Source organism: Sus scrofa, chromosome 8 (genome assembly GCF_054392235.1).
Source record: "Sus scrofa isolate SSC_HxYL_T2T_F1_AM1 chromosome 8, Sscrofa_HxYL_maternal_Yorkshire_Landrace_v2.0, whole genome shotgun sequence".
Taxonomy (NCBI): Eukaryota; Metazoa; Chordata; class Mammalia; order Artiodactyla; family Suidae; genus Sus; species Sus scrofa.
In genome coordinates, this window is record NC_139390.1 from 136,562,290 (window position 1) to 136,580,307 (window position 18,018).

The 18,018-nt window shown below is 43.4% G+C and overlaps 1 protein-coding gene across 1 annotated transcript in view; it reads left to right on the top strand.

Annotated features, from left to right (window-relative positions):
- FAM13A (family with sequence similarity 13 member A) overlaps positions 1–18,018 on the top strand; it is a 307,599-nt gene that overhangs the window by 86,766 nt on the left and 202,815 nt on the right. Inside the window, 1 exon segment of the mRNA NM_001441946.2 lies at positions 10,553–10,706. Coding sequence (NP_001428875.1) covers positions 10,553–10,706 — 154 coding nt within the window.

The window sequence follows — 18,018 nt, forward strand, 5'->3', positions numbered from 1 at the left end:
TGCATATGTGTATGTATGTGTGTGTGTGTATGTGAACACTGTTCTTTTTCTTTTCCTGTTTTTTTTTAGGGTGAGGGCCTCACTCATGGCATGTGAAAGTTCCTGGGCCAGGGATTGAATCGAGCCACAGCTGTGACCTACACCTCTGCTCTAACTTTTATCATTTCCTTCTTTCTGCTAGCTTTTGATTTTAAAAAAATTCTTTTTTAGTTCCTTAAGTTGTAAAGTTAGGTTTGTGATTTGAGACTTGTTTTTTAATGTGTTTATAGCCGTATGTTCCCTCCTTAGCTTCATTTTGCTACATCACATAAGTTTTGGTTTGTTGTGGTTTATTTTCATTCATCTCCAAGTATTTTCTAATTTTCTTCTCCTTTTTTTTTTTTTTTTTTTTTTTGTCTTTTTAGGGCTGCACCCGTGGCATATGGAGGTTCCCAGGCTAGAGGTCCAGTCGGAGCTGTAGCCATCGGCCTGTGCCAGAGGCACAGCAGTGTGGGATCTGAGCCACGTCTATGACCTACACCACAGCTCTCGGCAATACTGGATCCTTAACCCACTGAGCAAGGCCAGGGATCAAACTTGAGTCTTCATGGATCCTAGTCGGGTTCGTTATCTGCTGAGCCACAATGGGAACTCCCTCTAATTTCCTTGAGATTTTTTTTCTTTGAATCATTGATTGTTTAAACATGCTTTAATTCCATAATTTAATGAATTTTCCAATTTTTTTATGTTATTGATCCCTAACTTCATCCCATTACTGTCAGAGAAGTTACACTGCATGGTAGCTATCTTTTAAAATATGGAGTTCCTGACCTGGCTCAGTGGTTAACAAATCCGACTAGGAACCCTGAGGTTGCCGGTTCCATCCAAGGCCTCACTCAGTGGGTTAAGGATCTGGCGTTGCTGTGAGCTGTGGTGTAGGTTGCAGATGCGGCTCGGATCCCGTGTTGCCCTGGCTCTGGCATAGGCTGGTGGCTACAGCTCTGATTGGATCCATAGCCTGGGAAACTCCATATGCTGCAGGTGCGGCCCTAGAATGAATGAATGAATAAGATAAATAAATAAATAAATAAATAAAATGTGTTATGACTAATTTGTGACCTAACACATGGTCTACCTAGAAATATCACACGTACACTTGATTATAGTGAGTATTCTGTCGTTGTTGGATAGAATATTCTGTATATATCTGTGAATCTATTTGGTTTGTTGTTTCTGCCAATCCATCTTTTCATTGGAGAGTTCATTCCATTTACATTCAATCCATTTACACTTCTTCACTGATAAGGAGGGACTTCTGTCATTGTGGGATTTCTTTTCTATGTGCCTTGCAGCTTTATTTTTCCTTCTAGTTTTATTAAGATATAATTGGCATATAGTACTGGATAAGTTTAAAGTGTACAGCTTAATGGTTTCACTTGTATACATCATGAAATGATTACTGCAATAAGTTTAGTGAACATTCATCATCTCGTATAAGTACAAAATAAAGAAGAATAATTTTTTCTTTGTGATGAGAACACGTAGGATTTATTTTATTAAAATATTTTTATATAACATACAGCAGTGTTAATTATATTAATCATGCTGTACCTCATGTCCCAAATATTTATACATCTTTTTTTTGTCTTGTTAGGGCACACACCCATGGCATATGGAGGTTCCCAGCCTAGGGATAGAATTGGAGCTGTAACCAGGGGCCTACACCACAGCCACAGCAATGCCAGATCTGAGCCACATCTGCAACCTACACCACAGCTCATGACAATGCCAGATCCTTAACCCACTGAGCAAGGCCAGGGATCAATCCTGTGTCCTCATGGATGCTAGTCAGATTCATTTCCGCTGAGCCACTATGGAAACTCCTATACATCTTGTAATTGGAAACGTTATAGCTTTTTTGTAGCTCAGTTACTGCATTAGTATTTCCTTTTGTGTTTAGTTGATTGGTGCTGAAATGTTTACATTCCTTTCCCATTTCCTTTTCTGTACATTCTATGGCTCTTTTCTTTGTATTTCCCGTGGAGATTATTACATCTTCTGCCCTAAAGTTTTAATACTCTAATCTGAATAAATACCAACTTTACTTCAATAACATACAAAAATGTTGCTTCTTTATAGTTCCATTTTTGGTGGAATCTTCAGGGCTTTCTGTATAGAATACGTCCTCTGCAAAGATTGACAGTTTTACTTCTTCCTTCCCAATTTGAATGTCTTGTCTTTCTTTCTTGCCTGATCGCTCTGGCTAAGACTTCCAGTACCATGTTGAATAGAAGTGGTGAGAGTGGGCATCCTTGTCTTATTCCCAATCTTAGAGGAAAATCTTTCCGCTTTTCACCGTTGAGTATAATGTTAACTGTGGGCTTATTGCCTTTATTGTGTTGTGGTACTTTCCCTCTGTACCCACTTTGCTGTGAGTTTTTGTCAAAAATGGGCGTTGAATTTTGTCAAGTGCTTTTTTCTGCATCTATTGATATGATCATATGGTTCTTGTCTTTGATTTTGTTAATGTGGTATATCACATGGATTTGCAGGTATTGACCCATCTTTGCATCTCTGGAATGAATCCCACTCGATCATAGTGTAGGATCCTTTTAATGTATTGTTTAATTTGGCTTGCTGATATTTTGTTGGAGATTTTGGTGTTTATATTCGTCAAGGCTATTGGCCTGTAATTTTCCTTCTTGTAGTGTTCTTGTCTGGTTTTGACACTGGGGTACCTAATAGTTGTTTTAAATGATTAGTCTTTTCGATTTGGCATTATAAGCCAAGTTACACTATGTTTAGCTTTTAAACTAATAACTTTTTTGAACTTTAAATGTATCAGTCTCTTAAATTCCTTAGAAAATAAAGTACAGTTGCAGACCATTGTTACAATAACACACGGTTTTATAATTGCTGGGGTATTTATCTTTATTGAAATATTTATATCTTGCACAGCTTCAATTTCCTGCCTCATGGCCTTTCATTTCAGCGTGGAGGACTCCCTCAAGCATTTCTCACAGGGCAGGTCTGTTGGTAACTAATTCCCTCAGCTTTTGTTTATCTGAGAATATCTTAATTTCTCCCTTACTTTTGAAGGACATTTTTGCCACATACAGGATTATTGCTTGATGGTTTCTTTCTTTCTTTTAGCATTCTTTTTTTTTTTTTTTTTGTATTTTGCCTTTTCTAGGGCCGCACCCACAGCATATGGAGGTTACCAGGCTAGGGGTCGAATCAGAGCTGTAGCCACCGGCCTACCCCAGAGCCACAACAACACGGGATCCGAGCCACGTCTGCAACCTACACCACAGCTCACAGCAACGCCAGATCCTTAACCCACTGAGCAAGACCAGGAATCGAACCCACAACCTCATGGTTCCTAGTCGGATTTGTTAACCACTGAGCCACAATGGGAACCCTTCTTTTAGCATTCTGAATTTATCGGTCTCTGGCCTCTAGAGTTTCTGATGAGATATCTGTTGATGATCTAGTTGAGGCTCCCTAGTATGTGATGAGTCACTTCTCTCTTGCTGCTTTCAAGATTTTCTCTTTCTCTTTGGCTTTTGAAAGTTTAATATAATGTATCTCAGTGTGGGTCATTGAATCCTTTGAGCTTCCTGGATATTCGTATTCATATCTTTCATCTTGAAGATTTCAGCCATTATTTCTTCAAATATTTTCTCTACCCTTTTTTCTTTCTTTTCTCCTTCTGGGACTCCTATAGTATGTATGTTGGTTCACTTGCTGGTATCCCACAGGTCCGTTAGGCTCTGTTTCCTTTTTTTTTTTTTTTTTTGAACTTTTGTCTTCCTGTCCTTCAGACTCAATGATTTCCATTGTTCTAGATTCATCATCACTGATTCTTTCTTCTGTGTGATGAAATCTGCTTTTGAATCCTTCCAGTGAATTTCTCATTGCAATTATACTTTTCATCTCCAGAATTTCTTTTGTTTTGTTTTTTCTCTTTTTTGGTATTTCCATTTTGTTCACACATTATTTTCTCGACTTTTTTGGCTTCTTCCTTTAGTTTTTTGAGCATCTTCAAAAACAGTTGTTTTAAAGTCTTTATCTAGTATCTCTTCCATCAGGTCTTTTTCCAGGAAAGTTTCTATTTATTTTTTTCTTGAATGAACCGTACTTTCCTGTCTCTTTGTATGCCTTGTAATTTTTGTTGAACAGAGGTCATTCAAATCTAATAATGTGGTAACTCTGAAAGTCAGATTCTCTTTCTTCCCTGGGGTATGCTATTTTTAATGTTTTTGGTTAACTGTTTTTTGTTTTGTTTTTGATTGTTGTAGACCATCTTTTACTAAGATCAACCCTAAGTGTAAATTCAAGGTCTTCTCAGGTCTTTTTTTTTTCTAGCCTTTCTGTGTGCATGCACACTTTCTAATTTTCCCTATATATGCAGTTGTTTCTGAATATTCTAGTCTCTCATGCCTACCTCCCATAAGAAGAAAAGAAAAAAAAGTCAGAGTAGCAGAAAAAGGGGTGCCAGGGCTGATGTGACTTCTAGCCCTTCTAGAAGTCACATCAGCCAAAAGGGAGGGGCTTTCAGCCAGGGAAGGATGTGCAGCAGCAATGGCTGCCCACCTTTTTGCACCTCAGCAGCAGTAGTCAACATTCAGAGCATACATCCCCAGTATTTGGAAGACAGGGGTGGGGGGTGTTGAGTTTGTTTGTTTGTTTGTTTGCTTGCTTATCCTGGTTCTCACAATCTGTGTTGAAGCTACTCAAAGAACTTGAGAATAGCTTCTTGCCACATGGCTGGAGTGGGGGATGAGTGATTACTGTGCTAAGAGCTAACATTGAACAAAATTTACCACACTTTACTGCCTACCCTGGATATTGTAACTCTTCAATACACTCAAGTTCCAAACAATTTCATCAGACAATTTTTGCTGGTATAATTGTTGTCTTGGTAGGGAGACTGATTTCTGGTCCTTCCTACTCCACTATTTTCCCAGAATCCTCTCCTTATATTTTTTTCTCATTTGTTTTTGCCTTGATTATTTTTAAAAAATGGTAAATTTAAAATTGATAAGCTTCTATGAATCAAAGTAACCATATGACAGCAGGTTGTAATTGCCACAGCTATTTCCACAGACTGATGCAGCTTTGATGCAAAAGGTCTTAAAGAAAGGTATGGATGCTCTCACTTAACTGAAGCTTTACCCTTACAAATGACTACAGAAATATATTGTAATACAAAGGATTGAGAGTAGATGTATTATATAGAATATCTAGAATCTAATGTAGTCTCAAGATAAGCCAAAATGTGCAGAAATTTCTGCTTTGTCACAACAGAAAATGGAAGGATAAAATGGAAGAGGAAAGTTATTTGCCCAACACACCTGACATAATATGACAGAACAAACATAGGATGATAGCTATAGATGTTTTGGTTCAAACAGAAGGAAATTAAAGATTAAAAAAAAAAAAGTCGCTGGCTAATGGCTTTTCTGATATCCAGCCTAGCAAATGTTGGGAATCTGTTGACTAGATTTCAAAGCCTGGGGATACTTCTCCATGGTTTTCAGCTTTACCTTCTTGGTTCTTGGTTCTGCCCTGAGTCATCCTTCATTTTTTGATGAAAGGCAGCACATGTTTGCAGCTGAGTAATTTTATCAGCCTGCTTCCTGCCAATATAATTTTGGAAATCTGATGGCCTCCTTTCGTTTTGTACCCTTTCTGTCCCTTTCATTCCAAGTTGGCAGTGTTTCTGCTGAAATACATTTCTCAAAATCTTAATGTCTTTTGTGAATTTCACTGGGATTCACTCCATTAGAAAAAAGGCACATCCACAGGTCTTTCCCAGATAATCCCTTCTCTATTGCAGGCTCCTGCTGAGATGGCTGAGGTGCAATCTCTTGAAACTCCTAAAGGCCCTTTGGTTTGACTGAAAGGATCTGTGAGACACACCCTTCCTGGTCCAACTGAATAATCGGAGCTTTTGGTCTTTCTGAGGTTTTAGCACAAGGTTTTATTGTCACCCTCTCTACCTTTTCTACTGATCCTGCTTGCCTGGCAGAGAATCTCTTACTTTCAGTGTCTTTTGCCATCTGTAGAGTCAATTTTAAAATCAAGTCCTATTTCCTCTTTACTTAACAGTTTTAATCTCAATTTCTGTCTCCTCCTCCCTCACTCCCCCCTCCTCTTGCATTTTACTATAACTGGCAAGGAGAAACCAAGTCATGCTTTCAAAACATTGCTTGGAAGTTTTTTGGATTATATATGCAACCTTGTTGCTTACAAATACTATTGCTGACATAACTGCAAGAGACAGTTTCACTAAGCTTTCTGCCAGTAAAGCAAGGATCTCCCTTCTTTCTGTTTCCAAAAACATTTTTTAAAATCTTTTTCTTTCTTTCTTTTTTTTTTTTTTTTTTTTCCTTTTTAGGGCCACACCTGCAGCATATGGAAGTTCCCAGGCTAGGCATCCAACTGGCTACGCCACAGCCACAGCAATGCCAGATCCAAACCACATCTGCGAACTTCACCACAGCTTGTGGCAATGCCGGATCCTTAACCCACTGAGCATGGCCAGGGGTCAAGCCTGAATTCTCATGGATAATAGTTGGGTTTGTTACTGCTTAGCCACAATAGGAATGCCAACATTTCATTTTTAAATTTCCTTCTGTTACTGGATGCAGTGGGTCCATCACTTGAGGTGCTTAGCCAGTGAACATACCAAGTGTTTTGATTAAAGCGGAAACATTCATTATTTGTGACCAGTAAGACGATAGGGAGAATGCTCTCAAAGCACTCTCTCTCCTAGAACATCAAAATCAGGGAAGGATTTTTTTTTTTTTCTTTTTAGGGCCACACCTGTGGCATATGGAAGTTTCCAAACTAGGGGTCCAGTAAGAGCTGTAGCCGCTGGCCTACACCACAGCCATGGTGACACCGACTCCAAGCTGCATCTCTGCCTATATTATAGCTTGTAGCAATTCCGGATCCTTAACCCACTGAGCAGGGTCAGGGATCGAACCCACATCCTCATGAATACTTGTCATGTTCATTACTGCTGAGCCACGCTAGGAACTCTGAGAGCAGGAAGTTTTAAGCTATGGGTACATGCATATTCATAAAAGGACAGATACAATCATCCATTTAGAAGTGGAGTCCGAGATGGGTTTGCACAGTACAACATACATTTCATGTTCAAAAATACCAGCAGGGAGTTCCCTTTGTGGCTTAGCAGTTAACAAACCGCACGAGGGTCCATGAGGATGTGGGTTCCATCCCTGGCCTAACTGGGTAGGTCGAAGATCAGTGTTGCCGTGAGCTGTGGTGTAGGTCGCAGATGTGGCTTGGATCTGGCGTTGCTGTGACTGTGGTGTAGGCCGGCAGCTATAGCTCTGATTTGACCGCTAGCCTGGGAACATCCAGATGTTGCAGGTGCAGCCCCCCCCCCAAAAAAAAAATACCAGCAGTTCCCACCCTTGGGGTGGAGATTTTAGCATTAGCATAAGGCAGAGGTCACTCTAGATGGACAATTCAGGTACCTGGTTGAGTAAAGTCTTGAGGGACAGCAGTGGTCCGTGTGGTCCTGCCTCAGGCTCCAGTTAATGTGTTGGTCGGGTGCTTGAGGGGGTTTGGATCCTGCAAAACAGCTTCAGGCTGATTTTTGCCTTTGAAGCAGAATTGGGCGTCTTTATGACTGATGTTTTATCTTTGCTGTGGTGACTTCCCCTACCCGATAACAGTCATTTGTTCCTGCCTTCTTTGTTCCATTTAAAAAATCATTATTTACCCAGACCTACCTCTTCTTTGTTTTCACAGGAAGACCTAGGAGGCCATAGTTGATCTTTCCTCCAATCATCAGTAAACAGAACTCAAAGGGGTTCTAAAATTCATCTTTTGGTTCTCAACCTACGTTTGCCCAGCACATGTTACAACTTTTCCCATTGCCTGATGTTTTGCTTGTGTAAGATAGGACGTCCTCTGACTTGACCTCACCTCTTCCTTGTGACTGTCTGGCTAACGCTTGTGGTAGTGTCCTTACCATCCAGAGTTCCACTGATAATCTGTTGAAAGCATTTTAAGCTTTCTCAGTCATATTACCCAAATTCTGCCAGTCTCCTCTCGCTATCCAGTGCCAAGGCGACTCTTCTATTTAAGGTATTTGTTATAGCAGCAACCGACTTCCGATACCGAACTCTGTTAGTGTGCACTTGTGTAACAAGTCACCACAAATGTAGTGCCTTAAAACAACAACAGTTTGCTGTCTCGTGCTTTCCATAGCTCAGGTGTCCAGGCACAACTTGGCTGGGTCCTCTGCTTGGGTCTCACACAACTGACATCAGGGTATCAGCTGGGGGATACCTCCTTCCTAGGGAGGGAAAGAATCTGTCTTCAAGCTCATTACAGTTGTTGGTGGACTCATTTCTTTGCAGCTGCGTGAAGACCGCGGCTTCTTACTGACTGTGAGCTAGGGGCCTCAGGTCCACATCAGGCCACTGTTGTACTGTTTGGGTGCTTGAGGGGCGCTCTCACAGGCCCTTTCCGAACATGGCAGTTTAGTTCTCCAAGACCAGGAGCAGAATCCCCTCTGCCGTCTGCTAAGATTGAGTCTTATACAGTGTGACATCATCAGGAGAGTGACATCCTATGACCTTGATCAGAGGCAGGTCATCGGTTCTGTCTACACTGTAGAGGAGTAAAGGAGTATCACTCACTGGGAATCACCTTAGAGTGGATGCTCCAAAGATGGTATAGTAGACTGAGCTGTATCTTCCAGAGACAGCAGGCTGCAAGCCTTGGAAACTATAAATGTTATCTTATTTGGGGAAAAAGGAGGCCTTTGCAGTTGTAATTATGATAGAAATCTTTAAATAAAGGGATTGTCCTGGATTATCTGAGTGGGCATTAAATACAATCACGTGTATTCTTATAAGAAGGAGGCAAAAGGAGACGGGACATGTGTCCAGAAGAGAATACCATGTGAAGGTGGAGTAGAGGGAAATTTGAAGATGTTGACCTTGACTGAAGGGAGGCAGCCACAACCCAGAAATGCTGCCAGATTCTCCCCACTTGAGCCTCTGTGGAGTGTATGCTCCTGCTCGTGCTTTAATTTCTGTCCACTGATGGTGATGGAACTCTTCTGACCCCCGGAACTGGGAGAGAATAAATTTTGTTGCAAGCCACCCAATCGGTCAGTTTCGTTGCAGCAGCCATAGGAAACTAATACACAGGAAACAGATACAGACGATATATGATACTTCAGTGTTGCTTTTTTAATGCGTTTCGCTGGTTACTCAATGAGGTTAAGTATCTTTTTATAAGATTCTTGACTACCCAAGTATTTTCTTCTGTGAGTTTTTCTGTTGTCTCTTTTTTAAAAATTATTATTCACTTTCTTATTGATTCGTAAGAATTCTTCAGTCTAATTACTAATCCAATGTCAGCCGTCCATGTTACTGAAGAGATTTCTCTTCTTCCTATTTGAGCTTATCTTTCTATTTTATTTATGGTGTCTTCTGCATTCTGAAAACTTGTATACCTTTTTTTGTAATTATGGAAAATGTTAAGCATTACCAAAAAAGAGAGAATGGTATAATAAATCTTCCATGTACACATCATGCAGCTTCAAAAATTATCCATATTTTTTCCCAGAAGCATATATCTTTTAAGTTTTGTACCTTTTGTGCACCATCAGAAATCCTTCAAGTAGTGTTGCTATTATTTGTGTGGCTGTCATGCTAAAACACTCTTTCTTTTTGTCATAACGCTTCTTCTTTCTTGCTTTTCCTTTTTTTAAATAAGCATTACCTTATGTGTAGCAATTTTTAATATATACAAAGATTATTGCTCCCACGTTAACCTATACCTGCTTCCTGAACAATGTGTACTTTTATTATGCAGCACAAGCTATAAATTCCGATCTTGGGAACTTTCCAGTTGTCCCAGCAACATCCTATGTGTCACTATAGAGCTTATTGAAAATACCACGTGTCCTTATAAGAAGCCTGATCAGTCATTCAGGAAATGTCCAAGTATAAGCCTGAGTCAGCTATGCTACAATTTTGTTTTTACAAAGTAATTCCTCTCAATTTTTTTCTTTTTTCTTAATTACTTGAATGAATTTATCCCATCTGTAGTTGTATAATATCATAACAATCCAATTTCACAGGGTTCCATCCCACAGCCCAAGCACATCCCCCCACCCGCCAAACTGTCTCCTCCAGAGACCATAAGTTTTTCAGTGTCTGTGAGTCAGCATCTGTTCTGCAAAGAAGGTCAGTCTGTCCTTTTTTCAGATTCTACATGTCAGTGAAAGCATTTGATGTTGGTGTCTCATTGTATGGCTGACTGCACTTAGCATGATAATTTCTAGGTCCATCCATGTTGCTACAATGCGGGTATTTCATTCCTTTTAATGGCTGAGTAATATTCCATCCAGGTTGCTAAAAATGCTGGTATTTCGTTCTTTTTAATGGCTGAGTAATATTCCATTGTGTATATGTACCACAGCTTCTTGATCCACTCCTCTGTCAATGGACATTTAGGTTGTTTCCATGTTTTGGCTATTGTAAATAGTGCTGTATTTTTTTCCCCTTCTTTCTAGTGTGCCACCTGGGCTTGAAGGCATGAAAGAGCAAGACCTCTGCAACAAGATAATGGCTAAAATACTTGAAAATTACAATACCCTGTTTGAAGTAGAGTATACGGAAAATGATGCCCAGAGGTGTGAAAACCTGGCGAGGCTTATCATAGTAAAAGTGAGTAACTTTGGTATTTAATTTTCACTATCACTGTATCATCAATGGAAGCTATTTTACTTAAATCATTCTCTGTCACAAAAATACCTTATGGGGATTTCTCGTCGTGGCGCAGCAGAAATGAGTCTGACTAGGAACCATGAGGTTGCAGGTTCAATCCTGAGTGGCCTCGCTCAGGATTTGGCATTGCTGTGAGCTGTGGTGTAGGTCTCAGATGCAGGGTGGATCCTGCATTGCTGTGGCTGTGGCTGTGGTGTAGACTGGCCGCTGTAGCTCGGATTAGACCCCTAGCCTGGGATTCTTCATATGCTGCAGGAAAAGCCCTAAAAAGTTAAAAAAAAAAAAGAAAGAAAGAAAAACCTTATGGCTGTAACTTCAGATTATTATTCCTCTGTTTATGGAATTCTTTTTATGAAATGATCCTCCATATCAGGGGTTTTTTAAATGGAGATCTCTTCTCCTAAGATTGGAGAGTTGTGGATAGATGTTTCCTCACTGCTACAAAATCCTCACAAAAGCATTTATGTGCTCCCAGCGCCGTGGTCAGTTAAGCTCACCACCTTTTTAGGGAAGCCTGGCATCAGCAGGGATCTATCTTGTCCTCTGTCCAGAGGTGTTCGCTGACTGCATAGACTGCAGATTCCTGAAGACAGAGTGTTACTCTGACTTTCCGTCTCTCTTGTGTCTGGCACACTTTGAAGTTCGGCCTCAGATTGTAAGGCCAAGCTCTGCGGTCCTGCGTAACTATCACCAGTAAAGGAGAGTAGTTTTAAAACCTATACAGGAATCCTAGCCAATCCTGTGAAATCTTTTTATACATTTTTATCATTTATGACATATCTTTTACACGTTCGGTTGGCATGTAGGTCTCTAAAGATTTACAGTTGAGAGATAGAGTCTAAACATCCAGACCAAATCCTTCAGATGTGGGACAAGAGGGAAGGCATCTTATTTCTTTCTCATTCATATCGAGGTAAATCTTCATGGAACTAATATGGGAGGGTCTCTCGGGGAGGTGGTGGTGGGGGGTTCCTGAGACTGACCCCAATACAGACCACACTCTGCTCTTGCTGATTCATATGGCGGTGAGTGGTACAACCAGAGGCACTTAGTCTGGGCAGCGAGGGGGTGTTTTCATTTCTTCTTCCAGGTGAGGCATGACTTAGAAGAAGCAATGAAAGGTAGCAGGTATCATGTAGCTCCTAACGAAAACAGCAGCAGCAGACCAAAATGAGCTTTTCTTAAACTAGAGTTTATGTGTGACTCTACACCAGACTCCCTCTGAGGGATCGAATACATATGAGAGGAATGCGTTTAACGGGAATCTTTCCAACCTTACTAAAGGGAACTTTCAACTGAAATTTGAGGGAAGGGAAGAATAGGGCTCAGAGAAGACAAGCAGCTTTGGAGAAGATCAACCACAGCCTGAGGCGGCAGAAGCACAGTAGCAGAGAAAATATCTGTGATTCACAAGACAATATTAAAGGGGGGAAAAAAAGTATCAGTTTTGCCCCCCCCCGCAATTAATATAATTTTCTAAATAGAACAAAAAAATCTAGCTTAAATGTGCTTCTCTGATTCCTGTAGGGCTTTGCAAAGAATCTCTTTTTAAAACTATTAAAAAGTGATTGACTTTGTTTCAGCTCGGTCTCTGATAAATACTTTTTAACACCCATACCTTTTAACTAGGACTGATGAAATAATGCGGTAAAGCTCAAATAGAATGAAAATAGATAAATAGGATCTCCCAGGCAAGACACACTTGCTGACATTCAGATAATCACTGGAATACACCCATAGGAGCTTGCATGCTGGGCAGATAAAGTAACACCTGTTGAGATCTTTGGAAGAGCGCCCTGCGTGGAAATCCTTGCGCTACTAGGTTTAAGCATGAGTACAAGACACATAAACTGATAATCCCGGGGGAGCCAAACGGCAGATATCTTAGTGGATGGATATGCCTGCTGTTTTCCTAAGGCAAGCTTCAGAGCTGGCCTAGAGGCAGATAAATATTGTGGTTGGAAACCCCGTATCTACTCTGTGAAGCGTCATCCTGCTAAAGCAGAATGTTTAATGCGCTTTTACTGACCATGCTGACAGTCTGACCTCTGAGATGGCAAATCGTGCAACAAGGAACATGGATTCCTGGCCTTAATTATCCCCGTTAGGGATGGCATGGATGTTATGGGAATTCGTTGCCTGCGATGTGCCAGTGCCATTTTAGGATCCGTTAACAATAAAGAACGCACGAGCCAGGGTGAGAGCTGGAAACCTGGATGTTGTTTAGAATGCAGTTTAAAAAAAAAAAAAAACCCTAAGTTCAGAGAAACATGAGATATAAGCCAAAAGGAAGCTGGATTGAAAGGGGATTGGGAGGCTCACGGTGGTATCATTAACACACTGAAAAAAATAGGAAAAATGGGAGAGCAGCTGCACAAAACAAGGTCTCATCCTCACGAGGCAGCTTTGAGAAGGAAGTCTCCAGAAACCGACATCCTGGCGGGAGGTGGGATGGATGTGCTGGGAGCACGCCTTGGCCATTTCCGCCCGATCCTGACCCAGGAAAGCCCACAGAACTGTTGGAGGATTCTGTCCCTGCGTGGACATCTCCACTGGCTGGCTTCCTCTGCGGGAGACTTTTATCTCCTGCTTCCAGGGAGATGGAAAGGAGGGCCAGAGAGTCCCTTTTGCAGTGGCCAGACCATAAGTCACTTTAATTCCAAATAATTAGCAGGACCTGGAGGCACATTTTGGGGTGGTCTGCGCTGGACCCCAACAGTTCCCTAGAACTTTCACATACTAAAAACAGAGCTGGTGACTGTGCATGTGTGTGTGTGTGTGTGAGAGAGAGAGAGAGAGAGAGAGAGAGAAGTGAGGTGGTAGTTTGGGAAGGGAGAGAGAGAGAGAGCCTCCATTTCATGGGACCAGTTTCTTAGTTCTAAGAACAGGTCAGTTCCGTGGAATATTTGCAATATCACTTCTCAGAAGGTGGTGATACCAATGGGCTCCCCAAGCCAGATGTCTGGAAACCAAAGAAGCACAGAGGTTAATCATTGGATCAGGGAGTTCCTGTTGTGGCTCAGCAGCTAAAGAACCTGACTAGTATCCAGGAGGACGTCGGTTCGATCCCTAGCCTCCATCAGTGGGTTAAGGATCCGGTGTCACCATGAGCTGTGGTGTAGGTCGCAGATGCGGCTCGGATCCTGCGTTGCTGTGGCTGTGGCATAAGCTGGCAGCTGCAGCTACGATTCCACTCCGAGTGTGGGAACCTCCATGTGCCAAGGGTGCAGCCCTAAAAAGAAAAGAGAAAAAAAATCACTGATGCTGATTATAAACCAGTTTCTGAGTGGGGCAGGGGGAAGGAAGGTTAAAAAAAAAAAAAAGAAAGAAAGAAAGAAAAAGAAAATAGAAAGGTGTATACAAAAAGAGAACGTGGGCACAAAACAAGTGATAAATACCCGAGAGTGACAGAGACATGAAATATCAGAGCTGAGAGGAAGCTGAGACTCATGAAAAGTCCTTAGAGAGAAGGGCTTTTAAAGGGAAAAAGCACTCAACTAACTGGGGTACACACCCCTGTGTACCCCAGAGTAGAAGACAAAGCATTGGATGCCATTCTCGTGCTGCCCTTGTGGGCGAAGGACAACCTGGGCTTTGGGGGTCCAATTTGATTGTGTGTGGACCCGGATGAAGCAGCTTGGCCAGAGTGTGGGAACGTAGATTGCTCTTTCCTTCAGGGGAGGTCTCGCCGTTTGTTTGGGTCCTTCTGCGTATTTTCATCATGGACTGACCGTGAGCACGTACCTAGCACTTTTGGGAGTGTAATCAGATTAGAAGAACAGGTCAGATATCGGATGGCTCCATATGTAGGGCAACCCAGTGGAGTGTGGCGTGTGCGTGCGTGCGTGCGTGCGTGTGTGTGTGTGTGTGTGTCCAGCCCTTTCCATAGTCTTCCTTTAAAAACAACACCTGTTTTCTTCGGACCTGCAGCGACGAGCGGAGGTCAGACGGGCCCCTCCCGCCGCCCCAGCAAACAGTGAATCACACCTGGTCTATGACACTCTGCGCTTTCGTCAGTGATTGATTGAAAGGTTGGGTGCGACACACGTCGGGCCAAGGAAAATGTAAGGGAAAGTGCGCTGGGGACAGAGGGCTTCTGGGGAAATATTTTTATCCCTGATAACAAAAAGAATGATTCACGAGATCAGAGCTGTGGTTGCCTGCGGGTGGGGTTGGAGTGGGTGGCAGCGGCGATGATTGACCTGGAAGGTACCCAGAGGAGCCCTCTGAGGGGATGGGCACGTTCTCAGTAGGGAAGTGGGTTATATGGGCGTACGCGTGTGTCAAAACTCTCTGCAGTGTACTCCTAGGATTGGTGCGTTTTACCGCTCGTAAAGTCTGTTTTAATTTGAATCACAGAAGAGGAGGAGAGTAGGCCTCTGGGTCAATATGCCCTTGTCTGTTTTCGGATGTTCTCATGGGAAGGCCAAATGCTGCCCCTGCCTTTTGCCCCGGATGAATGTACCACTGACACACCGAGGTGGGCAGCTCCAGGAGGAAAAAGCCTCAGTTCCTCCTCATTGCTCATCTGCTGAGCCACCCCTGAGAGTACACGCCTCTGGACTCTCAGGTAGTGGGGGAAATAAATGCCGTCCCAGGAGACACCGCGTTTAGTGCGGTGCTCTGTTCCCTGCAACAAAAGCACCCTCTCTCATGGACTCAGCGTAATTCGAAAGTCCTGTACTTAAGTTCAAAGCCGAGGGAGACCAAAAGTGATTGCAGTTCAGTGGAAAATCGTGCGTGGCTTTTCGTTACCGTCTAGCTCAGTGCCAGGTGTCAGTGCGATGTGTTGCCCAAAATAAAAAACAAACCGGAAACCCCACAGATTGGTTCACTGTGAGTTTACATTCACGTCTCGAATACAGAAGGTATGTCTTGCTGCCCTCGGTGTTGATAGGTCAGGCAGTACCTGCCCTGCAAGATACGGTCTGAGTACTGCATTCACAGCCGCCTGACAGTCACTGCTGGCTGTCATTTAATCTCATTAAATATACATTTGCCTGGATGACTGTCTTTTACGTTCGTTACCATGCTGCTGCTGCCTTGTAAATCACAACTCTAGCCCCAACCTATCAGAAGAGCAGTAGAGGAGTTCCCGTCATGGCGCAGTGGTTAACGAATCTGACTAGGAACCATGAGGTTGCGGGTTCGGTCCCTGCCCTTGCTCAGTGGGTTAAGGATCCGGCGTTGCCGTGAGCTGTGGTGTAGGTTGCAGACGCGGCTTGGATCCTGAGTTGCTGTGGCTCTGGCGTAGGCTGGTGGCTACAGTTCCGATTCGACCCCTAGCCTGGGAACCTCCATATGCCGTGGAAGCGGCCCAAGAAATAGCAACAACAACAAAAGACAAAAAAAGACCAAAAAAAAGAAGAGCAGCAGAGCTGTATTTCTCACCACCCATAAAAACACCACGTGGTACCTCACATTTCTTGCACGCTCTGTCATCTCCATATCTTTGTCTGTGTTCTGCCCTCTCCAACCTTAGTTTGCCAGCCACCGGCCTGCCAAGCTAGACGCCTCGGTCCAGTCGGCCCTTAGAGCTTTCTTTACTGTGCCCTTGGGACCCACATTCACGCTCAGACATCTCTCTTGAAACAGGTGTCTGCTGTCCACACCCCCGTTGCCTGCAATGAGGCTCTTATCACAGCCGCACAGTTTCAGACTGGTCTCACCCTCTCTTCGTCTCCTTTCCACCAAGGACGCAATGGTGTTGCCAGACATCAGGGAGTTCCGGGTGTGGCTCATAGGTGAAGAACCTGATGTGGTGTCCGTGAGGATGTGGGTTCGATCCCTGGCCTCACTCAGGGGCTTAAGAGTCCAGCGTTTGTGCGAGCCGGGCCATAGGTCACAGGTGCAGCTTGGATCCTGCGTGGCTGTCGCTGTGGGGTAGGCTGGCAGCTGCAGCTCTGCTTTGACCCCTAGCCTGGGAACTTCCATAGGCCACAAGTGTGGCCCTAAAAGAAAAGAAAAACAAGATCATAACGTCGTCCTGTTTAAGTACACAAACCCTTTGCTGTTAGCGTTTTGTCCCTCCCTCAACCACTACCTGGTTTGTTGAAAACATAACAAGCAAGACTTGACTTGGAAGTTAGGCCCTTATACTCTGTCCCCAAACCATTCGTTCCCCATCAAATGCTTGAGTGAATATCAGATGGTGCTTATCTTCTGCCTGTTTCTCTGGCCTCTCTTCCATCTTCCTTGGGGACTCTTCCTCCTCTGTCAGAATTAAATGTTATTTCCTAGCCTTATTCTTAGGTCTCAATCCAGAGCTCTCCCCCGACTGAGAGCTGTGTCTGACTACCTAGAGCTCAGCTGTGCCTCCATGGCCCACGGATTGTCGCATCATCTTCCCTTGCGGTCCGAATGCTCCATTTGGATTCTGGGGCTTAATCCCATCCCTCCACACAGTTGCTCCAGGTTGACATCCATCCATCATGAAAACCTGTTAATTCTACTGCTTATGAATCTCATAAATCTCTCCTGTCCTCATGGTCTCTTATCCAGGCAGGAGAATTCAACACCTGGCTCGTGATCTGATTCACCAGATTCACCCAGACTGAGTCAGAAAACTCCTGGTGTGGGGAGTTCCCTCTGGTGCGCAGTAGAAACGAACATGATTAGCATCCATGAGGACAAAGGTTCGATCCCTGGCCTCACTCAGTGGGTTAAGGATCTCTTGGCATTGCTGTGAGCTGTAGGTCACAGACTCGGCTCAGATCCCTCATTGCTGTGGCTGTGGTGTAGGCCAGCAGCTATAGCTCCAGTTCGATCCCTAGCCTGGGAACTTCCATGTGCCACAGGTGCAGCCCTTTAAAAAAAAAAAAGGGAAAAGACAAGACAACTCATGGCAGGGCTCCAAAACCTGTGTTTTCAGTCTTCCTTGGCAGTTCTAGTAATCAGCCAGATTTGGGACCTGACTGATCCTCAGGAGACCGCTACAATAGCCTCTTTCTGCTTCCCAACCGACTCTGCGTGGCCTCTTGATGCCGTCTTTCCTCTTCTGCTGCCGACGTCACTTCCTGTCATACAGACGTGCACATACTCCCTCCCAGGTCAAAACTCTTCCGTGGTTCCTCTTCACCTATGTCTATCTCCTGCATGGAAATCTTAGCCTGGCAAACAAGACTTCTCACGATTGAAACCTACCTTACCTAGTCACACTTCTTTCCCACCACTCCTGCCCACACATGTGATGTGCCAGCGGTCACTGGCAGATGAAATTGTAGGAACCAGACCATGTCAGGGCTCCTGTCTG